The following is a 25197-nucleotide window of genomic DNA, read 5'->3' on the forward strand; positions in this document are numbered from 1 at the left end:
GGACCTTAATAAAAATAAGCATCTGGCAAGGATTTCTATATTTGCAAAATAGTCTGGCTTTAGTTGCATGAACTGTATCTGGTCTAAAACTGGGCTTTTAAGTATTGAACAAGATTGGCATCCTCTTTTTGGAAAACCAGAATATGGACACACGCCCAGTAATCTCTGCATGTTATTCCCTCAGTCAATAACTTGACACTGATTTGTAACATTTTATTTCCACTGGACTAGCAGACCAAGAGTGACCACCAGGCCCACTGGTAGACATTTCAGAGCTGTGTTCATAACACAGCAGATCACACATTTGGCCATTTGACCAGACGCCTCAAACAGAAACAAGAAATACTTTAACAGCAAACTCAAATTCAGAACAAAAGACACATTTAAGCAATGTGCAAATCAACTAATTCTCCAAGGGAATGATAGATTCCAGGCCTTCACTGTGGGCTGAAGTGACCCAGCTAGCATGAACACATTGTGCAAACCAGGGGCTGAACAGGATCACTGAAGCCCAGACTCCTATCTCAGCAGAGACCTCATTTGAAACTCATCAAAATGTTGACAAACTGGGTGCTTCACAGAAAACAAATCTGGGCTCAGAATGGACTGTCCAACCATTGGTACGAACCAGCGTCCACTCTCAGAACAGAGGGAGCTGATTGGTGGAAAGCAGCGTGGCTACAGTTCCATCAGGGCTCTGATGTGGTCGATGCGAGACGTCTTGCTGTCGGCTGGCTTCTCGGAGCCGAAAGTCTTCTCTACCAGATCCTTCTTCTGCCTCTGGATTTCCACCATGTTCTCCTCCACAGAGTTCCTTACTATGAACTGATCACACGCAAAGATGCGAGAAAACGTACCTTCAGTTCACATACAGAGATTCATAATCGCAACTCAACAATATTGATTTCATATTTATTTCATCATGAATGTCTTTTTGGTGAAGTCTGTATTTCTTTCAAGGTAACACTAAGGAGAATGATCCAGTGTAATCTGAGGATTGCCGTATCCCTTAGTTACTGTACCATCAACATCCATTCGTCAGTGCTCCTACCTTAGTGACGGTCACGTCTCTCTTCTGACCTAGACGGTAACAGCGGTCCACACACTGATCCTCGGCTGCAGGGTTCCACGCCTAACATACACACAAACACACTCTTTTTGTTTGTGCGCACATGTGTCTATTTTGCGCGTCTGCATGTGTGTGTCTGTATGCTTGCGTGTGTGTGTGTGAGTGGTCACACAACGACTCACTGGATCCATCATGAAGACCTGGGAGGCGGCGGTCAGGTTGAGTCCCACCCCACCGGCTTTGAGTGACAGAAGCATGACCAATGCACTGTCAGGGGCGGAGCTCTGGAACTCCTGGATGACCTGGGCCCTCCTCTTCTGGCTCAGGGAGCCGTCCAGACGTACGAAGCTGAAGCCGTGCTGCCTGGACAGAGGAAGAGAGGGAGACTGAGACCGTGAGGGAAGGCGTCCATCTTTTCTGGCCTGGTCAATCAATGCAATTACATGACAGAACACAGACAACTGCGTGAGACAGACAGATGGACTGCCAGAAGAGAGAGAGAGAGAACATAGAGAACCAGAAAGACAAAGAGAAGAGAGAGAAAGAGACAGGAAGAGAGAAATAGAGATATATACTTTGAGAGAGAGAAGGGAGAACCAGAGAGACGAAGAGAGGAGCGGAGAAAGGACAGGAAGAGAGTAATAGACAGATACACATTGACAGAGACAGAGAGATAGCGTGTGTGTCACCTAAGTGGGACCTCCAGCAGGTTGAGGAAGCGTGTGAACTGGGAGACCACCAGACTCTTGATGCTGCTGTCTGACTCGCGCAGAGCAAGCAGGTTGGACATCAGCGCCTCCACCTGGACACACACAGGCCATTTGGGAGCTCTTCTTTGAAGTGAACGTGTGTGCGTGTGGGATCATACCTTAGTGCTGCTCCTCCAGGCACGTGGCTCAGGCGAGTTATCCTCCTCTACCTCCTCAGGGACAAACTCCACCAGCTCACTGCTCCTAATCTGACCTCGACATAGAGGACAACAAGCCTGTTCCTACACACACACACACACAGGGAGAAAGACACAGAGAAAGAGACGTAAAAGGCCCATCCCGATATATCCAGAACAGGTTCATATTCTGAGGAAATGATGATGCTGAAACGACTCCGCAGACAGTACTTTGCGTGTGTGTCTGTTAGCGTGTGCTTGCGAGCATGTGTGTGCAGGAATGTGTGCAGGTGTTAACTGCATGCTTGTGAGTATGTGTGTGTCAACGTGTGTACGAATGTGTGTGTGTGTAGCATACCTGCTCGCTGGAGATGACCTGGGCAATGCAGGCTCTACAGTACACATGGGCGCAGTGCGTGATGACGGGCAGACGCACCGAGTCCAGACACACGGGACACTCCTCGTCAGAGCCGCTGGCCAGAACCAGCCGCAGCCTCTGGACCAGACGCTCCCGCAGCTCTGCAGGGGTCGCAGCCAGGCCTGGGGACAGGAGAGGAGAGGGGGAGAGGAGCAGGTGAGGAGAAGAGAGAGGAGAGGAGGAGAGGGGGAGAGGAGCAGGTGAGGAGAAGAGAGAGGAGAGGAGGAGAGGGGGAGAGGAGCAGGTGAGGAGAAGAGAGAGGAGAAGAGGAGAAGAGCAGGTGAGGAGAAGAGAGAGGAGAGGAGGAGAGGAGCAGGTGAGGAGAAGAGAGAGGAGAGGAGGAGAGGGGGAGAGGAGAAGAGAGAGGAGAGGAGGAGAGGGGGAGAGGAGCAGGTGAGGAGAAGAGAGAGGAGAGGAGGAGAGGGGGAGAGGAGCAGGTGAGGAGAAGAGAGAGGAGAGGAGGAGAAGAGCAGGTGAGGAGAAGAGAGAGGAGAGGAGGAGAGGGGGAGAGGAGCAGGTGAGGAGAAGAGAGAGGAGGAGGAGAGGGGGAGAGGAGCAGGTGAGGAAAAGAGAGAGGATAGGAGGAGAAGGGGAGAGGAGCAGGTGAGAAGAGAGAGGAGAGGAGGAGAGGGGGAGAGGAGCAGGTGAGGAGAAGAGAGAGGAGAGGAGGAGAGGGGGAGGAGAGGAGAGGGGGAGAGAAGCAGGCGAGGAGAAGAGAGAGGAGAGGAGGAGAGGGGGAGGAGAGGAGAGGGGGAGAGAAGCAGGCGAGGAGAAGAGAGAGGAGAGGAGGAGAGGGGGAGGAGAGGGGGACAGGAGAAAGAGGGGAGGAGAATAGAGAGAAGAGGAGGAGAGGGGGTGAAGTGAAGAAGGAGATTGTCAAAGGGCTTTGTTTATCTGACGCACAGTAAAATACAAGGTCATTCCGAACAATTACATTCTCAAGGCATGGCAAGCAAAGATATGTAATAGGTATCCATTGGGGAGGTGATGGAGGGATGGAAAAAGAGACGGATAGACCCTAGATGAAGGGTGAGAGACAAAGAAGAGGAGAGGGAGAGGAAAATTATGAGAGAAAGCGTCACAAGGGTGAAAACTGAGTGTGTGTGTGAGAGTGTGTCTGTGCTACCATTGTCTGAGGAGGTCTTGGGCAGTAGATCACAGTGACAGCAGTGTTGGCGTAGTCTAACCAGAATGGCCAGCACATCAGCATAGTTCTTCAAAACTGTCCCGTCTGCTACATACCTACACACACACACATACGATACGCATTGAAACACAAACAACACAAAGACACACTCAAACAAATCCCACTCAGAAAAATGTAAAGAACCTTTAAACACACAGCTGTACCTCCTGATGGTAGTCCTTCCCTGCGTCCGAGCCAGCTCGTACTCCTCCCTCTCTCTCTGGGAGAGTGTGACATACTCCACACACACCTTCTTCTGGGGCAGGACCACCAGGGGGTGCCCTGCCACCTCACTGCTCTTGGTGCGACGCAGAGTTATGCACTTCACCAAGGTCTGCAGGTTCCTGCATATACAGACCAGTTCACAGTATGGTGAAAGTCCAGTATAGTATAGTCCAGTAGAGAAGAGTATTGTCCACTATAGTATGGCCAAGTACAATAGACTATTGTCCACTATAGTATAATCCAGTATAGTCCAGTAGAGTAGAGTATTGTCCACTATAGTATAGTCCAGTAGAGTAGAGTAGAGTCCAGTATAGTATAGTCCACTATAGTATAATAGAGTATTTCCAGTAGAGTATTGTCCACTATAGTAAAGCCCAATAGAGTAGAGTATAGTCCAGTACAGTACAGTATAGTCCAGTATAGTATAGTGTAGTCCAGTAGAGTAATCCACAATAGTATAGTCCAGTATAGTATAGTCCAGTAAAGTAGAGTCCAGGAGAGTATAGTCCAGTCCAGTATAGTGAGGAGTATAAGGTGGTGCAGACTCACACCAGGCCCTCCCGGTCTCCCTGGGTGACAGGTCTCTGGATCACTCTGGTCCACCACTCCTTTACATCAAACGGCTTCAGACGCAAGAACGCCAGCAGCATCCACAGGTCCTTCACACTGTTCTGAATAGGAGTGCCTGGACACACACACACACATGTTCTGGACTATCCACTGTGTCTGTGTGTTTGTTCATGTGTTTTTGTGAAATTGTTTCTTGAGCTTGAGTATAGTAGTGCATATCTGACTGTGTGTGTGTGCGCGCGTGCGCATGTTTGCGTGTCTATAGATATATATGTATGTGTGTGTATGTATGTGTGTGTACCTGAGAGTATCCAGCGTCGGTGAGCATTCAAGGCCAGGACAGCTTTGCTCTGCTGGGCATTGGGGTTCCTTATGACATGGCCCTCATCTAGAACCACCCTGAGCCAACTGACAACATGGAGGGGACTGGTACCCTGTGGGAGGGTGGAGGAGAGGGAGAGAGCAATGGACAGAGATATAAAAGGGAGCAGATATATAGAACAGGAGATAGAGAGAAGAGAGAGAGGGAGGGAGGAGGGGAAAGAGAAAGAGATAGATGGAAAGATAAATAGACAGACATACAGATATAGATCAAGCACAGGAATAGTAATGTGTGTAATTATTATAACTGTGTGCAACCAGTAACGTGTTGACCCGACTCGTCCTATCCGCTGTCCACACTCACCCCGTGGTCAGCTGACAGCACGTTGTAGGTGGTCAGCACCACATCCTGTGCAGACAGGAAGCTTGTGTCCCTGTTGCGCTCTGAGCCATAGTACAGATACACGCGCGGCTCCACGTCCCCACGCACATGTTGATCAAACTGGTCCTGAACACGACGGGTTGAACAATTACATGACTGTGATACGCAGAGTTTTTGTATGAGAGACTTCTCTCCTTCAGAGGTCAAGACGTCATGCTACGTAATCAACCCTGTATGCATTTAGACAAAGGTCCCAATGTTAAGAGGAACAAACAGGCTGCACTAAGTTACAATAGTGACAGTTATAGCCTTTTAAGGACAAACTTGCAGACCACCTGTTGTGTCCTCTAAGGAAATGCTCTGTGGAAACTATATTTGTATTTATCTATTAATTATATATAAGGCTGTTTGTAACCCATGGCCTGCATTCATCTGACTACTCGGCTGGTAATGGTTACATGATCCGGCGTCATTCTAATAAACAAAATCAACCCTTTTTAATTGTTGTGCATCTTTTCGGCCACGACTGACATCATCCTATCGATATGCATGCATTAGAGAGTGTGTGTACATTACTATGCATGCATTAGAGCGTTTGTGAGTTACTGTGCATGCATTAGAGCATGTGTATGTTACTATGCATGCATTAGAGCATATGTATGTTACTATGCATGCATTAGAGCATGTGTGAGTTACTGTGCATGCATTAGTGTGTGTACGTTACTGTGCATGCATTAGAGTGTGTGTATGTTACTATGCATGCATAAGAGCATGTGTGAGTCAATGTGCATGCATTAGTGTGTGTACGTTACTGTGCATGCATTAGAGTGTGTGTATGTTACCATGCATGCATACAATAACCCATGAGTTGTTTGTATCTGTACGTGTTAGTACAGTGTGCGTTTGTGTGTGTATGCAGATGCAGCGCATGTGTACTTGTAATACATTTGCAGTGTGTGTGTGTGTGTGTGTGTGTGTGTGTGTGTGTATGTATGTATGTATGTATGTATGTATGTATACATGTGCAGTGTGTGTGTAGATACAGTACATGAGCAGCGTGAGTGTGTTTATAAATGTAGCAGAGTGAGTGTGTGTGTGTGTGTGTCCTGACCAGCCAGTTACTAAGAACAGACAGCGGGCAGATGATAAGAGTGGCTCTGGCTCCTGAGTTTTCGGTACCATCCATCACAGGCAGATGGACACTAGATACCCCTACACACACACACACACACACACACACAGAGTTGCATGGGATATATCACAGAGCACAGTCAAGTGATGGAATTAGCTGTTTCTATAAAACACACACAGTTGTATTACCTTTCTTCGACTGAGAGGCTGTGCCCCGTCCTTTTGCTTTAGCTAGATGAGGAGAGGTACATCATTAATGTACTCTGTCACAGACAGTGTACACACACACAGCAGTGACAGACAACCTTTCTTTTGCAGCGGGGGCGCCTCCAACTCCTTCATAAAATCCACTGATTCCCAACACACCGTCTTCTGTTGACTGAAAAAAACACACAGTATTTGTATCTGCCTTTAAAGTGATACTCAAATCCAAACCAAAGCACTGTTACCTGTCAGAGCGAGGGTTCACTGATGAACCAGACCCTTCTTTGTGAGCTGCTTCTCCACTCTTTGGAGCACACTCTGGAACACACAGACACACACACACATTGTCTCACACGCAGAAGCATGTACACAGACACACTCACACAAAAACACCTAAACATCCATTACAAGTACACAAATACACACACTAAGAAGATTACTTTCTGGTTTGGGGCTCTTCTTTGTGATGCCAGCTTTGGAGTCACTGGAGTACTGCCGCTACAGAGAAACACACATGTTCACACACCTTAGAGAATATTCCAGAACATTCAAACGGAAAGATGAAACGAAAGACGATCAGTATACTTACACATCTGTCCAGGGGCAGAGGTTTCCCATGGTGAAAGTTGGAGAGGATCAGAGCAATGGTGGTCAGAGTCTTTCCCTGAAGGCCAATCCCACACAGCCGTCAAAATATGAATGAATATAAAGGATGCAAAACATGCATTAACAAAAATACTATCACATCATATGATAATCACAGAAAAGCAATTCCAAAAATGTTCAGAGAGGATAAAAAAAATGCTCTTTTCAGTTTCAGCATGCTTGACCTCAGAGGGAAAAGAGTTCAATATGTTTGGAGCAAAAGATGCAGCTTTGTTTGTGTGTCTAGGGTTAGCCAGGGTTTTACAAGCAGCATTATTGAGATTTTGAGTAAAGGAGTCTGTGTTTGAAAGATCAAATCAAATCAAATGTATTTGTATAGCCCTTTTTACACCAAAGCATGTCATAGAGGGCTTCACATACGCCCATAGAACTGCCCCTCAACCAACTTAAACCCTCAAGGAAGACAAGGGAAAAACTCCCAGAAAAACTCCCAACAGGAGAAAAAATAAAAGAAACCTTGGGAGGTGCAAATCAGAGAGGGATCCCCTCCTCCAGAGACAGTTGGTGAGAGGAGCAGAACACAGCCTAAACATAGTCATACAGTGTCAATGGGTTTTGAAACACCAAAATCCATTGTTCAACTTTATAGATGTAGGACAGGACCGGGAGACTCGCTGTTGGCCGTCATGGAAAGACACTGTCGACAGTTGTTGTGTATGTGTGTGCGTCTCACCAGCCCCATGTCATCTGCCAGGATGCCTCCCCTGGCCCTCTGGGGTCTCTCTCTGACGGAGAAGCAGGTGAGGGTGTTGAAGAAAAGGCCACACCTCTCCTCCCAGAAGGGGGGCAAGGCGGAGCTGTTCTCACACGCACACATCCAGGCTAGAGCTTGCTTCTGATGGGGCAGTAAAGGAGTGCACACAGCCTACGGAGAGAGGGAGAGCAGGGAGCTTGTAACCGTGCTCGCATGCCACACCACACGCTCAGCCCCCTACTCACACACGCTTTTTTTTTTTTACGCTAACGTGGAAGCAACTAAAACACATACACGATTACACACACTTACATCTGCAGCTTCCATCTCTCCATTCTTGACCTCCATCAGGTCCTCAAAGAGACAGTCAAATGCGTTCTTCAGCTGGAGGTGGAGAAGTATTGTTAGCAGAGGTCATATCCCTGTCACATTAACGTTGGGGTACATGTAAGATCCTACACTATGTCAGTGTGTATGTACAAAGGTTGCTTTATATACTGAATGTAAGTATGTGCAATGGTATCGTTTTATGTACTTTATGTTAGTGTGTATAATGGTACAGTTTTAAATACTGTATGCTACAGTATGATGTAGCATACAGTATTTAAATGTATGATGGTACAGTTATACAGAATGTTGGTATATATGTATGATGGTATAGGTCAGTGCGTATGTATGAGGGTACAGTTTTGTATACTGTATGTTAGTGTGTTACCTCTTTAGCAGTCAGAGGGATAGCTGTGGACTTCCTGGCTGGAGCAGAGATACCCTGACTGCTTCTGCCTGGTACCGTGATTCTTTTGGTGTCTTAGCATGTGGCACACACACACATATACACAAACACTGGAAGGTCTGATTTCTGTGTCCCTTGTGGGGGGCTGCATAGTAAGATGGTTGGTATGTATGTGAGAAGGTGTTCTTTGTGCGGATACCTGGGGGCCCCAGTTTGTATCCATGTCGTCGCAGCTGTCCTATAACTTGATCTTTATTCTCTTCCTTTCCCCAGAAGGACAGCAGCACTGGCATGGTGAACGCATTATTCACCCCTGACGGCACCATCCTGTCAGAGCACACACGCACATGAACCTCTCAGACAGACTGTCACACACACAGCACTGCTTCACAGCTAGATCCCTAGACCCCTTCACAAGTGCATGACAGCCATGAATCTCGGATCTCCTCGCACAGATCTCCACTCACCCTTCTACTTTGGCCAGGTTGTCGTCCATGATGGTTGCCATGGCTGCGGCCAGCTCTCTCTTGATGTGGCCCACCTGGCAGCCGTACACGTTGACCACCATCACAGCGTTGCGGTCGTACTGATTCTGAGGTTGGCGCACCAGGGACACCATCTCCCCTGCGTTCACCTAAGAGGGGGAGGGGGGAACGCACAAGACACTCCCTGCACACATCTTCACAGGTATACATTACACTGGCATGCTAGACATGTCATGCCAGTGTAGAATATAACCAAACTAAACAGACCACATCAGTGTAGAGATAATCCATATTTTAATTCCAATAATGGTATGAATACACACTACACTCTATGTGTTCTATGCCCGTGTAGTAAACATACCATCCTGTACACATCCTTACGACACCATACTAAATATACCAAGCCAGGGTACTATAAATGTATTATAAGGGGTATCCATAGTAAATTCATAGATACATACCACGCCAGTGTAGTACTTCAGCCCCACCACATTGCCCCGTAGGGTCCCAAACAGCACACTGCCATCGGCATCTGCCTCGTCTGCCGCCGCCGTGCTGAGTGCCTGGGACAAGGTCTCTGTCTCCGAGCGGTCCCCGAACAGGTCCACGGAGCTTTGATCAGTCCAACCAAACCTCCGCCCGACAAACTGCATGGCTTCTTTCGTCTGCCAGGGTGGTGCAAGACACGCAGCGTCCACACAAACATGTCAGATACCAGCCCTCCATACATGTCAGATCTGCTCCTGTAAAAACGACTGATTCAACTGCAATAGTCAGCCTCCAACAGGAGAAATAACTAGTTTTCCCGTTGATATGTCTACAGTCTGATAAAGGGCAGTTTATCACACATTATTGCATCAGGACACCAACATGTTTTTAACAAAAGCAACATCCAGTGTCAATACGTCTGAACAAAATTAATTCCTATATCTTATCAAGACTGTATCTTACTGAGTGAGCATTCTAGTCATACTTCAATGTAACTAAATGCATTTGGTCAGATAGTCATTTCAGTGTTCAGTCATTCCTCAATACTTTTTGATTGACGATCCGTATATGTTTATTGTTTGCACCTTCTGGCCACAGTAAATTCCGTGTTTGTGTAAACCTACACGGCGAATACAACCAAATTCTGATTCTGAAAGGGCATGTGAATGTAGGCAACGATGTAAACCCTACTGTAACATTGGCATGCCAGGGTAAACATCAATACAGACCCAATTCCCACAGATTGTGTGAGTCTTTTTACCATATTAACTTTCTTTGAATTAAGAGTAATCAAGCAAATGTCAATTACCTGGCATAGTGGGGGGGGGGGGGGGGGGTCTGATTGGCTTTGTACTCGATATAACATTATGCCTGCGCCTTCTCCGTTAATTGTATAGCGGGACAAGTTATCCCATATTTCTCAGCGTGAGCAATGGTTGAAATGCGTGAGAAATACAAGGTGTTGCGTGAGGAATGGCTGAAATGCGTGAGTCTGACGGCGAATGCGTGAGACTTCATCTCAGTTAGCTAACGTTGTTATCAAAGCAACTACGACTAGTAAATCAAATCGGTGACAGCGTTATCGACTGCCATATCCTTCCTAGTTAGTTATACAACTGAAAAAGGGCTGTAAGTAAACGTACTCTACCAAGAACGTCTTACCTATAAATGCCATAAGCGGTACTAAGTGGAGAAAAGTACACTAAAACAGGCACAAATTAGCGTTTAATGAGATAACAGTTAGCTCTAAGAGTTTGAATGACTAAAATCCAGCAAAGGATTGAAATCAAACCTTGAAAACAAAAACGGACCAAAACCGAAAGTAAATTTACTATCTGTCCAACCTTCTATGATTATTTACCTTTAGCGACAAAAGATTTGCTCTGAATGTTCTGCTACAGTACTCTGGACAATGCACGTTGGTAATGCTGGGCGCCGTTACTTCAACGACAAGGTGGGTATTCGCCAACCAATGAGCGATTAGGGAAATCGTTTCCTCTCTGGCTTTTATTAAATGTTATTGTGAAATATATTTACTCATTTTGTATTGCCTTTGTTTTTATATACTTGTCACACTTCCATGTTAAAAATGTGGCATGAATAAAGATATATATAAAAACAAAAAAGATTAGGGAAATCGTGAGGTTCCGATTCCTATCTGGGCTGGGTCTACGGTTCCGTTTCCGCTCTGGCTGTTCCCTGATTTAGCCAACATTTTTGCAAAAGTTCTCTGGATTAAAAATATCACGCTGATGCTTTTCTAGAACCAAATCGTGATCAAATATTAAATCACGGCGATAACCACTGCCTGGAGGGGCGTGAGGATAAACGAGTTGGTGCCCAGTTTCCAGGAGTTCTGCAGGAGTTTACGGCTGACTTCAGTTGGTGAGTGAACAAAATCAAACTAACGAAGGCAGCTAAGCTAGCTAGCTAGTGACATAGCCAACTTTAGCCATCGATACAGTTAGAGACCATACTAGTTAGCACTAGTTACATTGTTTAACCAGCTATAACCTTACAGACTTAGCAAACGAAGCGGGTTATTTGGGGGGAGATTGCTGTAACGTTTAAATTATAGCTATATAATTAGCCTAGCTTCTTGATACCTTGCCTACCTATACCGATATACAGATCGCGCCATCACCGTTGCCGACTTATCTACAGTAGTTCCTTCTAGCTAACGTTGGTTCCTTATTGCTAACTTGCCTTTTCTTAGCTCCGTCTTTAATGCGTCTCTTATTGTGGCTAAGCTAGCTATCTAAGCCCCGAGGCTATGCTAACGCTAGCTTTCTTTTCCAGTGGGGTTGCTACCGTCAACATTCTGCGAGTTCAAGTAAGGGGAATGAACCAACCACTTAGTCAGCGTATTTAATTTAAAAAAATAACATTTAGGTTACATATTTCATTACAGGCATATGCCGACATAGTTTGACCGATGCAGATAGTTTGTTTCTTTTTTGTAACATTTCAGTTATGTGTTGTCTCATGTTTGGACATTTAGGAAGTTGTCGGTCTTACAGTACAGATTTTGGTGTAGTTGCTGCCTATCTCCCTGGTTCAGTGAATGTGACCATGAGGGGTATCTCAGCCAAACACAGTACATTTGAATACGGTCAAGTTGCCGGTCTGGTCACACAACTGTCCATTCTTCTGGGACGATTAAAGAACCTTTGGTCTCTCACTTGACATTAAATACATCTTTAGATTCTGTCATAGGCAGTTGCAGTTTTCTTGAGGTGAAATTAAATGGTACATGCACTATTGTCAGAAGGTATGTGTGTCTCATTGTAAAATCTGATAATGAGTGAAAAGAGAGTTGTGTGTGTGCGCACGCGCAGGTCAATGGAAGATGTTGGGGGAGGAGGAGTAGGGGGGTCCTCTTTCCAGGAAGTCCAAAGCAGTATTTCCTTTTATAGAAGCTGAGTACAAAAGGACGCTCACTTCCTGTAAACAGCTCCTCGCTTCTGTTTGCTTTCGTCTGGTTGGTCAGAAATGCCGTGTGACCATCAGGGACTTTGGGAGTTCCAGAGGATGAGGAAGTGTGCTTCCCATAGAGATAGAAGGAATAGAAAGTGCAGTAAAAGAGAATAGAAACAGAAAAAGCAGAATGCAGAAACAGCAGAATGTAGCTCACTAGTTGTCTGACACAGGGTCCGTTTAATAGCTTCAAAGAAAGTATTTATGAATGTCAAATAGATTTAAGGTGTACACAGGCACATGCATACTATATGGTATGGGGGTGTATGGGTATTAAGACGCACCACTAATCTACAGAAATAGAACATGTACAGTCAAGTCCTTTTATTCCTATGTAGGTTAGGTCTACCTACAGTGTGTGGATGCACCTCTCTCTGTTATATGAGAAGCTGCAGAGGCTACCAAACAGATGCGAAAGTTGTGGCTGTGCTGGACTGCTGTGGGAGGAGCAAATGGATGGTCAGGGCAGGAAGAAGGGTGGAGCTTTAGATTGTAACCTGTGCCTGAGGAAGAAACTTTTATTGATCACACCAATTCTGTGAACAGTGGAGCACACATCCATGCTGGAGCATCAATTGGAGAAAGGTACCCCTACCCATCATGCTGTTCTTCCTTCCAGGGAAGACAGGAGCAGTGGGCATCCACACCAAGTGCTCACAAACAGGCAGGAGAGCGATTTGTTTGCATGTTTTATATTGAGGTTATTTGGGGAGGAAACCCATGTGAGTATGGGGAGAACATGTCAATTCCACACAGAATGGCCCAGGAGATCTGAGCCAATCTGATCATCTGAACAGTGTCCCATGGAGGAATCCAACCAAGGAGCTTGTTGCTGTGAGGCGGCAGTGCAAGGCACAGCTCCACCTTGCGCCCCGAGGGAAAAAAAACATCTGCCAGCCAAGCCTAGAGAGAGGGAGGATCCAGGGGGATTGTCAGGAGAACAGACCATGCCCAACTCCAGCCCTGGAGTTGTGGAATTCCTGGAGACAAGCCCCAGCCTGGACAAACAGCCTGTACCCACACACGCATGGACACACACATACGCACCCTCCCTTAGCCTCTAAACACACGTCTGTACTTGTTGCACTTGTGTCCTTCTGAGGAATGAGCCTGCCTGCAAAAACCTGTTCTGAGAGAGAAGGAGGGGAGAAAGACAGACACTTAAATTATATTTCTAAGACAGACACACACGACAGAGACTGGGAATACAGCTAAAGTGACATTTGGATTGACCTGCTCTTCTGAAAGATACAGAGGAGAGTACAGAGGGGTGAGTAAGGGTCTGACTGTCGGGATTGGCATTGTGAAGAACAAGAAAGAGGAAATAAAAAAACAAGGCTGGCAGAAGAGTCCAGAAGATTCAATAGTCTTAGCTGTTGATGCTGTGTTCTCTCTAATGGCAATCTGTAGACAGTGAAAGGGTAAGACTCCTGTCTGTATGCATAATATAAATAACTTTGTTTTTAAGCATCAACAGCCACAAGCCTGAATGAAAAGCCTACCTGCACGGCAAACAAGGCACAGGAGGCTTTTCTCTGGTCCCACACCAGGCGGAGGAATGACTGCATGTCAGGAAGAAGGCTGAACTTGCATAAAGTGATAGCGGCAAGCATGATGAACTCATATTTACACTGGCTACAGTGACAACTCCACTGGGCTAAGACTGTACATGACAAGGCAACTTTAAGGAAGATCCTATCTTCCATAGCTTGTTTATTACTCACGTTGTTTCAGTTTTCACCTGAATAAACTTGCGCTGTAACATGAGCAGAGCTTGACAGTTAGGAATGTTCCTCAAAAGTTATGGAGGTCACCTTAAAGTTGTTACACAAAATGTTGCTGTAATTGTAACTTCTTGTTCAGCTTGGAGTGGTGCTTATTGTCTCCTCATTTTCAAACATCCAAACTAAAGATTAGCTTATCCCATGTGGTTGAACAGGGAAAGGAATGAGAATACCACTGTGTTGCATCTCTGTTGTTCAGTCTTGGGGCTATGAAAACTTCAGGGCCAGACACAGGAAGTGGGGAAGCTCGGTGAACTTTATGCATTTCCTGTTTCATGTTGATGATGTCACCTGTGCATCTCCATAGTGGCTCCATAGTTTTGTCTTTATCGACTTCTCAGCTTTTATGTTGCACAGTGTGCGTGCGTGCGTGCTTGAGGTACAGATGAAAAGGTGCCAGATGGATATTTCTCCTTATTAGGACAAATTGTTAACAAAAGATCGGCCTTAATACTCAATATCTCGTCTCGAGACGAGACGAGAGACGAGACGAGACAAGACTGTATCAATATATCTAACCTTGTATATATTATATATACAGGGTTTCCTGCTGTGTTAGTTAAGGTGGTAGGGTTTGCTGTCAGACCGGGGGGGGGGGGGGTAGCTAGTTTGTGCGATAGACTAATGCGTCCTGAAGAGAAGGGAGACTGGCGTTGGTCACGGTTTGGAATGGAAGGGACAAAACAGGACGGTAGATATTGCAAACAAAAAAACAAACTTAACTGAAAAGTGTTGTGGGAAACCTTGATATATATGGCCAGGAACCCCATACACGTGGACACGCACCCTACTGAAACTTTCTGCCACACACACACACACACTCTGGATGTGCGGCATAACACGTGGAGCTCACAACTTGACTTCCTTTCCTTCACATGCACTTGCATTTCTGTTCCCTCAAACATTACCCAGAACCAATCCTAGGTGCTTCAGTATTGATGTGTGATAGAGTGTGGGTTTCTCCCTTTGCGCAGGTGGACGTGTGTGTAGATGTGTGACAGCGGAGTGTGTGAAGACAAGCCCCCCGCCCCCCCTGTCAGGATGAGCAGCCAAGGAGGAGGAGCCAAAGACCCACTGTCAGCCAATCACACTCGGCCTCTGCCCTCAGTTCCGGAAGAGAGAAAGTCCCGGAACAAAATCATCTCCATGTTTGCCTCAGAGAAGGGTAAGACGCACTTGTGGGCACACACACGGGCAGACACACACACGTGGCATTGATGACCTGTAACATGGTCTCTCTCCATCTCCAGGAGGCAGAAAGAAGGAGCGTGACAAGGAAAGACCTGAGATCTCCTCCCCCTCAGATTTTGAACACACCATTCATGTGGGCTTTGATGCCGTCACAGGAGAGTTCACTGTAAGTATGTGTTTGTGTGTGTATTTGTGTGTGTGTTGATCTATGTGTGTGTGTATTGATCCCTATGTGTGCGTGTCTGTGTCCAGGGCATGCCAGAACAGTGGGCCCGTCTCCTCCAGACGTCAAACATCAGTAAATCGGAGCAGAAGCAGAATCCTCAGGCTGTCCTAGACATTCTCAAGTTCTATGATTCAACCAGCGGCAAACAGAAATACCTCAGCTTCTCCTCTTCAGGTCGGTCTCTGGTCTCCTCCGTCCTGTCACTCTCTCTTTCTAGCTCTGGGGTTTCCCACAGAAAATGTGTTGGGTGGTAGGGTGGGGTTTGCCGGGGGGGGGGGGTGGAAATTTGTGCGATATACTAATGCGGGGGGGGGGGGGGGGGTAGTTTGCGATTGACCAGTGGTTCACAACCCCTGGTCCTCAGGTACCCTCTGTCCTGCATGTTTTACATGGTTTCCCTGCTTCAACACACCTGATTCAAATGAATGGGTCGTCGTCTAGTTATGCGGAAGCCTGTTAACGACCATTCATTTGAATGCCAGCATGCAGGACAGGGGGTCCCTGAAGACCAGGGTTGAGAACCACTGTGATAGACTAATGTGTTCTGCAGGGAAGGGAGCCTGGCGTTTTAAAATGGAAGGGAGAAAACAGGACAGAGTAACATGGCAGTAACAAGTCGTAGTTAAGGCGGTAGGCGTGTGTTGCTTAGGCGGCCGCCTTAATTTTAAAGTGCTGCGGGAAACCCTGAGCTCTGTCTCTCTCTCTCATTTGCTTCCTCTCCCTGTCTCACTTTGTATACACTAAACATGGATTAGAAATGACATTACTCTGTCACCTCTCTTTTTCAGACAAAGATGCACAATCGGTAAGTACTGGTTTACTTGATTTTATACCACTACTAATGACATGTCTTCAATTCTAGAACAGTATAGGTGAAGTGTGTGTATTGAGGTTATGTGTGTGTGTTTAGCCAGGGAAGCAGAGTTCGGAGCAGTCGCCATCAGGAGGAAAGGGTGCAGACGATGACGAGGATGATGATGAAGCTCCGCCACCCATTGTGGCTCCAAGGCCGGAACACACTAAATCGGTGAGTCCCGGGGAGAACCCCTTCCATGTTTACACGACTTCATGTCAAACAAGACCAAAACACAGAAGCCTGTGACGTGCGACAGGTGCTGATGTCACTTGTCCCTGTGCTGATGTCACTTCATGTTGTGCATCAGGTGTACACCAAGTCTGTGATTGAACCCCTCCCGCCGGTGGAGGGCGACGCAGCTGCCAAGGCAGCAGACAGACAGAGGAGAAAGGGCAAGATGACCGATGAAGAGATCATGGATAAACTCAGTGAGTAGCACATACACACACTCGCACGCTAAATATCCCGTCACGTGTTTGTTTTCTGTACTTAAAAACCAACACGTTCATTTCCACACAGACACAAAAATGTACACGATCACAAGCGCGCATGTTTCCATTTAAACACCCATATTCCCGCTAGGACCAGCTTGACTAATCTAACTCCTGTTTGCTGTGTCCCAGGAACAATTGTCAGTATTGGAGACCCCAAGAAGAAGTACACACGCTATGAGAAGATCGGCCAGGGGTAAACTGGTGCACACATAGAGGGCAACATGGAAGATGTGTTCACCGTGACGTTTTACTTCCTTAAATCTCTCCGTCTCTCACAGGGCATCTGGTACGGTGTACACAGCCATCGATGTTGCCACTGGTCAGGAGGTAAAGTATCTTATTGTATCTTTCGCTCGCGCGACTGACTGAACTGAGCCTGGATAAACAAACCATGTGTTTGCGTATGTCAGGTGGCTATCAAGCAGATCAACCTGCAGAAGCAACCCAAGAAGGAGCTGATCATTAATGAGATCCTGGTCATGAAGGAGATGAAGAACCCCAACATTGTCAACTTTGTTGACAGGTACAGCAGTACTCCTTGGACCAACAAAAGCCAGCCAAAATCCCATGTGCCATTTATTTGGTCTGTGAAGAGTAGTCATTTACAGTGTTTGTGTGTGTGTAGTTTCCTGGTGGGAGATGAGCTGTTTGTGGTGATGGAGTATCTGGCAGGAGGCTCCCTGACTGATGTGGTGACTGAAACATGCATGGACGAGGCCCAGATCGCCGCTGTCTGCAGAGAGGTACGCACAGATTACGGGGGGGGGGGGGGCGGGGTGTGTGTGTGTGCATGTGCGTGACGCTCCTCTCCCTTCCTCCCCAGTGTCTGCAGGCTCTGGAGTTCCTCCACGCAAACCAGGTTATCCACAGGGACATCAAGAGTGACAACGTGTTGCTGGGCATGGATGGATCTGTCAAACTCAGTGAGAACACACCCGTGCACACACATGCACAAAAAGACACATGCAAGATAAATTACAGTCACAAACATACACACAGTAGTCACAATATTGTAATACACAAGCACACACATTACAGTAACATTTACAAATCTGTGACCCACCATCACGGCAACATTCTTTAAAGTACATTAAAAGGGTTTTTAATGTTCATAAACTGACCCCTGCTTCTCTGTCCTCCAGCTGATTTTGGCTTCTGCGCCCAGATCACTCCAGAGCAGAGTAAGCGTAGCACCATGGTGGGCACGCCTTACTGGATGGCTCCAGAGGTGGTGACCCGCAAGGCTTACGGGCCCAAGGTGGACATTTGGTCCTTGGGCATCATGGCCATAGAGATGGTGGAGGGAGAACCTCCATACCTCAACGAGAACCCCCTCAGGGTGAGTGTGTGGGAGGGGATGTTGATTGTTCCTGGGACACAACAATCTACCACATGAAGCTAGTCAAGAAAAGTTGGTCTTTACAGAAATATGGGTGTAAAAGATGTTCATATGTGTGTTTGTGAGCGTGTGTGGTTGTGGTAAAGTGACTACTGATATACAATCCAGTCTTGGCCGTTGTGATTTTTCCATTTTATTTTGTGGGGTATTGTTTCTGGACTGACGAGACAGGTGAACAGTAGAATATCTCTCTGTGTCCCTTCTTAGGCTTTGTATCTGATCGCCACCAACGGCACCCCTGAGCTGCAAAGTCCAGAGAAGCTGTCTCCTGTCTTCAGATCTTTCCTGTCCCGCTGTCTGGAGATGGACGTGGAGAAACGTGGGGGTGGTCGAGAGCTGCTGCAGGTACTATAGACACACACACACGTAGCATTGCATAGTCCTGCGCAGTGGCAGGTGGCTCATACACCCCATACACACTTTGTGACCACATTGGTGGATGAAGTTTAGCAAATTAACATGGTGTTGTTTGTCTTTGCAGCACCCGTTCCTGAAGCTGGCCAAGCCTTTATCAAGCCTCACCCCTCTCATCCTGGCAGCGAAGGAGGCCATGAAAAGCAACCGCTAAACTAACTAGCCAAGGAAACTTTGCTGACTTGGCCTGCCTAGCTAACTCACCTGAGCTAGCTATCCTTGTTAACAATTGTGCTAACTTTGCTAATTACCAGATTGTTACAGCTCGTCCGGTGTAGATTCATAGAAGATATCTGAGATCTAAAGGACTGTATTAGACTGTTTACTGTCCTTGTCACACCTAACTTCTTAACCCCTTGCCAAACTTCTAGCAAAATGTTTTTAGAAGCACAAGCCAGTGAAAAACTCAACATTTGTCATTTGCGATAATCCAGTTACTGCGACCAAAGGTTGACACTGATCAACAAGCTAACGGTTGATACTATAACTAGTTAGCCATAATGGTTTAATGTCTAGAAACACTGGCACTGTGTTAACATTCCTGGCTGCCTGCTAGCATTAGTGATTATCTGCCAACTTTCCTGATCACTGCTCTCATTACTGGTTTGCCATAAACCCTTCTTAGCATTGGTAGCATTGCTGGTTAGATCCCTTTTTGCTGATCTAGCCCTGTCATGCTAACACCCAAGTGCCTCTTCTTCACTGACAGTGTTGCTTCCACACTGCTAGTGATTAGCACCATTAGCCCGTGCCTTTTAAACACACATAGAACCATGGTAGCACTCCTCACACCACCTCGTAACACACCCCTGTCACCTTTTACTTTCAAAACTCCCCTCCAAGTGCCTCACATATGTCATACAATCTTCACACACACACACCTATACATACATTTATCTTATTCTACACACAATACATACACACACACACACACATACACGTATAGCAAGCCCGGTATTTCAAATTTCCTAGGTTATGTAGGATTGTGCCTGAACTGGAACATTTGTGTAACTGTTCTGTCTGTTTATCTTGTCATACTATATCTCAGATGTTACACGGTGGTTCTACTTTTCATGTTTGCTGTATGCGTTCCATTTCTGTTCTTACTAAACAACAATCTAAAAAACTTACAAAAAAGAAAAATGTTTAATTGGCTGTATGACAATAATTTGTGTCTTCTTAAAGTCATATTTTGTAGGCAAAACCCCAATATTGAGTTATTTTGTTTTGTATATTACGTACCTTCAATGACGAAACCCTGTTAAAATCTGGAATCTTTTCACAAGCTTTTATAAGTCTGTATAAAATATCTTTTTTATGTGTAACTAACAATTTGATAGGTGACCGTATTGTGTACTGTCTCAGATGATGCCATGGTGTTGTGTGTGACCCCTAAGCTGTTACATGGAACTTTTATATGGCAAATCATAGAGCAGACATTCCAACTCGGAAGTCAAATGGAGTCTGATGAAAACAGGATCCCTTTAGTTATAGTTTGTTTTTTCTTATTCATGATACCGAGAACTTCTACTGAGAAGAAAAATCATTGAAACAGTCTGCATAAATTATGAATAAAGATAGACTTGAAAATATTCCTTTGTGGACTTGTTACTCGGAGATGAGGCAGTGGTTGACAGAAGAGGGAACTATTACAGCTCCCATTTACTGTGTCTGATGTCTGTAATGGATTTAAATCAAGACCCATCTGTGTTCATGTATGACGAAACTCTTTAGAAGACATGTGGTAAGGGCAAATTATGTTTAACTTTGTGTTCAAATGGAGTACAAGCAAGTCCTCATCAGGTCCAGATAACAATATTTCTCGAAGTTTATTAGTAAGAACCAGCACAACACTAAGTTTCTATTTGATCCCGTTGCAAAACTGTAAGAAAAGTACACTCGGTGTTAGTACAGATCTCTCTCCCAATGATTTCCTAGAGTTCTTTGACCAAAAAATATATGCAATAAGGGACAAACTACAGGCTAGCCCTGGAGGAATGGCCATGAACACTGAATTGTCATCTGTACCTAGCATGCTGCATGTTGAGGCTCTCACTCACGTCAACCCTATTTCTATGGAAGCGTTCATAAAGCTGATAGATTCATCGAAACACACCCTTCAATTCAACCCAAGCGCTCTTTCGTGACGTTGTTGATTACGTTACTGTTGATCATCTGTCCATCATGTATAAAGCCCGCCCTGGCAATTTCATTGGTCCGCCCAGATCCTGGTTTTATATAATTTGTCCCCAATACGAACCCTTCCAGACCCAACTTCCCAACCAAATTGTTGTTGTGGGCGGGGCTAAGTTGGGCTGGAAGCCAGGCTAAATAGCCAGTGCAAGAACACTAGGCCTACAAATATCTTACTCGTTGCATAGCACACCCATTAAGGAAGACAAACACGGTAATTTGTCAACAAGTGAGGAATAGTCGACTGGTTAAAATCCAAGTGTTGTATTGTCAACTTTAGCGAATGGATTGTATGCAATCTTGCTAGCTAGTTAGCTAACACTAGCTAGCCAGTGATGTTGCTTATTATTGCCATTATTATTATTTCAGTCGAAACATCAGTTCAAGTTCAGCCGTACCGCAATTTGCCTCATTTTCGATGTGTCATGAAATAAATATTTGAGAAATCTTAACAACGTAACTTTGCACTGTCATTCTTGCAATGAATAAAGCACTAGGGTCAACGATTTTCAAAAAAAAAAGAATGTTCCATTTCTATTCCGTTTCGTCTAATTTTGTTCAGGTAGATTGATTGCTTAAAATGAGTGAATAATATGTGCCACTGTTACGACCCCCAGTCTGTGGTGTTCTGTGTTGTATTTGTGTGTGTTCCCTGCTGTGCTGTCTGTTCCCCATAGGTGGCGCGAATCAAACCATCAACACCTATGCATGACTCCTCCTCTCCATAATCCGGTTCACCTGGTTCCTGTCATCAACCACCCCTCCACCAGTATATATTGCGCCACTCTGTGTTTGTTTGGGGGGGGGAATAAAGCCTAGTTTATACTTATGTCGCAGACACTTTTGAAATGGTCGCCGATTTAAAAAAAAAGTGTCGCTCAGGCTGCTGCATTTATACTTCAGAAAACAGTCGCCTGTGCTCTATGGAACGCCGAGTTAGTCAAAATTAAATCAATAAATAAATAGGTAAATGAATAGATAAATACATACATAAATAAATACGGCTATGAAATAAACTCTGAAAAAAAAAAAAAGATGGTAATAAATATATAAATATAACATTATATAATTATATAGCTGAATCCATTTACCGACATCAATAAATAAATACATTTATTTATTTAAAAATGACGTTTTTGTAAAGACAACATGTATTTAATTCATGGGACTTTTATTTCCTAATGCCACATTTATTTATTTTTTGAGACTTTTACGGCACCACATTTTTTTCCACATGTATTTCCACACCACATTTATTTCCACTCCACATTTATTTCAGTGCTGTATTTATTTCACATCTCACATGCAAATGAGATGGGCGTGGTTATCGTCAGACCAACGCAGCAGATAGCTATGCTACCTGTATGGGGGTGACAGTGGCATCGCACTGCCGAAAAGCATACAATGTAGACAAGCTTTGCCCATAATGTCTGTGTCATCTCTGTCTGTGTATGGGAGTGATGGCGGTGACTTAGTAGCCTACGTGTGGGGACTTGATCTTTGATAGCTATGAGGTTGCGCTGAAGTTACCTTTATAAACATGGCTTTCGCTCGTGTGACGTGGAACTCGTCTGCAAAGCTAACAATCACTGCCAACACTATGTCTTCCTAGGTGGTATGTTGGCTATCACCGGTCTCGAAGTCGGCAACTGTAGGCCAAGTGTCTGGCTATCCGGCTAGCTAGCTGACAAAATAATAAAAGGAGAAGTTTTTTGGATTACCCTCTGTGCTGACCATTGTCCGTTTGACTTGTTTTCTTTGTCCTGTTGTGTTGAGTTGCTTTGTTTGTAGTGTTAAGTGTGTCCAGAACAGTTTTCTTGTTCTTTTGTTCTGGGGCTGGGAAGCAGTTTAGAGCTGCCCGGGGGTATACATCACCCGTAGGAAGTACTTACTGTCTATATACACCAGCTAGACCTGGGCAGACCACTGGTGTATTTTTGGTTAGGACACCTCGTTCGTGTGTCAGTTGCTTTGTGTTTAGCTTTGGGAACTTTATGTTGATTTCTTTTCTTTGGTCCTGTCCAGCCCTCCCCTTGTCCCTGTTTATTATTTTCTCCATTACCATTATTATTTACTATACCGTGGTGGCACAAAATAAAGCCTTAGTATTCCGCTGGTACCATTTGTTTGAGTCCTCATTTGCACTCCTTGCTCTGCGCACCCTTCACTGGCCTTTGAGAGTCCCGGAGCGGTGGCAGGGGTCAGGTTCCCTCCATTACAGGCGTAGGCTTATAACAAATGGGGGCTCGTCCGGGATCTTGACTTTCTGCTGCTCGGACGCCTTGGTGGTCGGTGTGGTTGAGGCGTGGTGTTCTGGGTGTGAGTAAAGGCTTTGTGTGAAGTGTTTTGTAGTGTCATTAGGAGTGTAACATGGCAGCGTCAGCTCTTTCAGCATTTGTTGATGACCCGTCATATTCAGACCTGTCAGGGCTGCGTAAAGCGGACCTGTTAGCGAACGCGGATCACTTTGGCATCGCAGCCAGAAAACAAACTCTCAGGGCCGAGGTCCTGGCAGTTGTTACGGGTGGTTTGTTAGATCAAGTGGTTGTTACGATGGGGGAAGAGGGCGAGAGCAAGGAAGAAGATGTGGAAGGCAAAGAGCTGCTGAGGTCTTTGCCCGCACGGCCGGCGGATGGGGGGGTTGAGGGTCCTCTCCCCGCTCCTCGAATGCTGTCAAAATACAACCCCGGTTCTCCTGTTTTTCCTGGTTCAGGGGAGGCGACACAGCTCAGCCTTCGTCTGTCCCATCTCGAAGGCGTGTTGAGGGACCAGGCAGACAGGAGGACATTTGAGTGGGAGTTAGAGGTTAAGAAACTGCAAATACAGGCAGAAAAGGAAATCCGGATTCGACAGATGGAGCTAGAGGCGGGGATGGGTGGTTCACTGTCACCTAGCGAGTGACGTCAAAATGTCTTAAACATTTTGACGTCAGCAAGAATATTGCTCTTGTGCCCCCCTTCAGGGAAGCTGAGGTAGACAACTATTTCTCAGCTTTTGAGAGGGTGGCAGGAGCGCTGAAATGGCCCCAAGAAGTGTGGCCATTACTGTTACAGTGCAGGCTTACCGGAAAGGCTCAGGAGGTAGTGGCCTCCCTGTCCCTAGAAGAGTCTCAACTACGATGTTGTAAAAGCCACAGTGTTGCGCTCATATGAACTGGTCCCTGAAGCTTACAGACAGCGCTTCAGGAACCACAGAAAAACAACCAACAAGACGTATGTACAGTTCGCCAGACACAAAGAGTCCCTTTTTGATAAGTGGTGTTCTGCCAGCAAGGCCACTACCCTGACAGAGGTGAGGGAACTAGTCTTGCTGGAAGACTTTAAGAATCACCTGCCTGACCGTACCGTGGTCCACCTTAATGAGCAGCGAGTGGCGTCCATGGCTCAGGCGGCTGTCTTATCAGACGAATACGCCTTAACCCATAAGACCGTGTTCTCCAATCCCCAACCTGTGGTGTTGTCCCGTTACGCTTGTCCTCAATTGGCCGAGAGGTCTACGAAAACTGAAGGTAGAGAGTGCTTTTACTGCCACCGGGTGGGGCATGTTGTAGTTGACTGCCCCACCTTGAAAAACAAGCAGAGATCACCTCCACGTAGACCCAAGGAGGTGGGGTTAGTCCAGTCGTTCATCTTTACAGTTAAAACCCCTTTGTCAGAAGACAGTTACACGCCCTTTATGTCCACCGGCTGGGTGTCCTTGGCAGGTGACCAAAGGAGTAGGCAACGTGTGGCTATTCTGAGGGACACAGGGGCTGCGCAGTCCCTGATCCTTGCCAGTGTGTTGCCTTGTTCAGACAGCACTACTGTAGGCACTAATGTACTACTGCAGGGGATAGGAATGGGGACAAAAGCAGTCCCGTTGCATTGGGTGAACTTAGAGTCCGACATTGGTTCTGGTTGTTTTCTGGTTGGAGTGGTGGAGAAACTACCCCTCAAAGGTGTGTCTTTGCTCCTTGGCAATGACATTGCGGGCGGCACAGTGAAACTGGTGTTGGAAGTGGAGGAAAAACCAAACACCGGGTCAGACAATGATGTGTTGTCTTCGGAGTTTCCACGTGTTTCCAGCTTGTGTTGTCACTCGAGCACAAAGCAGAAGGTTGGGAGACCTAGTGAATCTAGGAGATTCTGTCTTAGAGTATGCTCCTGTGTCAAGGGAGAGCGAGGCACCCATAAAAGCTGCCAGGGTCGAGAGCACCCACTTAGGGG

At 46.0% G+C, this 25197-nt stretch overlaps 2 protein-coding genes across 4 annotated transcripts; one reads left to right on the top strand and one right to left on the bottom strand.

The window, feature by feature from the left end:
* Positions 1-199: 199 nt before the first annotated feature.
* hltf (helicase-like transcription factor) lies at positions 200-11019 on the bottom strand. Of its 2 annotated transcripts, XM_084684491.1 has the most exons (25): positions 10820-11019; positions 10621-10660; positions 9432-9635; positions 8953-9119; positions 8685-8812; positions 8468-8559; positions 8065-8136; positions 7732-7923; positions 6982-7056; positions 6833-6890; positions 6638-6710; positions 6494-6567; positions 6378-6419; positions 6169-6269; positions 5040-5183; positions 4656-4788; positions 4334-4469; positions 3724-3903; positions 3500-3615; positions 2314-2495; positions 1938-2060; positions 1759-1871; positions 1252-1432; positions 1052-1132; positions 200-825 (listed from the first exon to the last, which is right to left on the bottom strand). In XM_084684491.1, the coding sequence occupies exons 3-25, from the start codon at positions 9621-9623 to the stop codon at positions 679-681; spliced, it is 2802 nt and encodes a 933-aa protein (XP_084540617.1). In that variant the 5' UTR covers positions 9624-9635; positions 10621-10660; positions 10820-11019; the 3' UTR covers positions 200-678. The 2 variants fall into 2 exon arrangements, with proteins under 2 accessions (XP_084540617.1, XP_084540616.1); XM_084684490.1 differs by lacking the exon at positions 10621-10660.
* A 135-nt stretch (positions 11020-11154) lies between these two features.
* On the top strand, positions 11155-20391 carry LOC146299164 (serine/threonine-protein kinase PAK 2-like). 2 transcript variants are annotated; one of them, XM_084684494.1, is made up of 15 exons: positions 11155-11343; positions 15194-15384; positions 15470-15576; positions 15663-15810; positions 16425-16441; positions 16547-16663; positions 16800-16920; positions 17116-17179; positions 17265-17313; positions 17397-17509; positions 17612-17729; positions 17810-17909; positions 18129-18325; positions 18593-18730; positions 18867-20391. In XM_084684494.1, exons 2-15 carry the CDS (start codon positions 15210-15212, stop codon positions 18951-18953), a joined length of 1551 nt encoding a protein of 516 aa, XP_084540620.1. In that variant the 5' UTR covers positions 11155-11343; positions 15194-15209; the 3' UTR covers positions 18954-20391. The 2 variants fall into 2 exon arrangements, with proteins under 2 accessions (XP_084540620.1, XP_084540621.1); XM_084684495.1 differs by lacking the exon at positions 11155-11343 and adding an exon at positions 13563-13705.
* Positions 20392-25197: the final 4806 nt, after the last annotated feature.

Source organism: Hypomesus nipponensis, chromosome 3, assembly GCF_054491055.1.
Source record: "Hypomesus nipponensis isolate SF chromosome 3, ASM5449105v1, whole genome shotgun sequence".
Lineage (NCBI taxonomy): Eukaryota > Metazoa > Chordata > Actinopteri > Osmeriformes > Osmeridae > Hypomesus > Hypomesus nipponensis.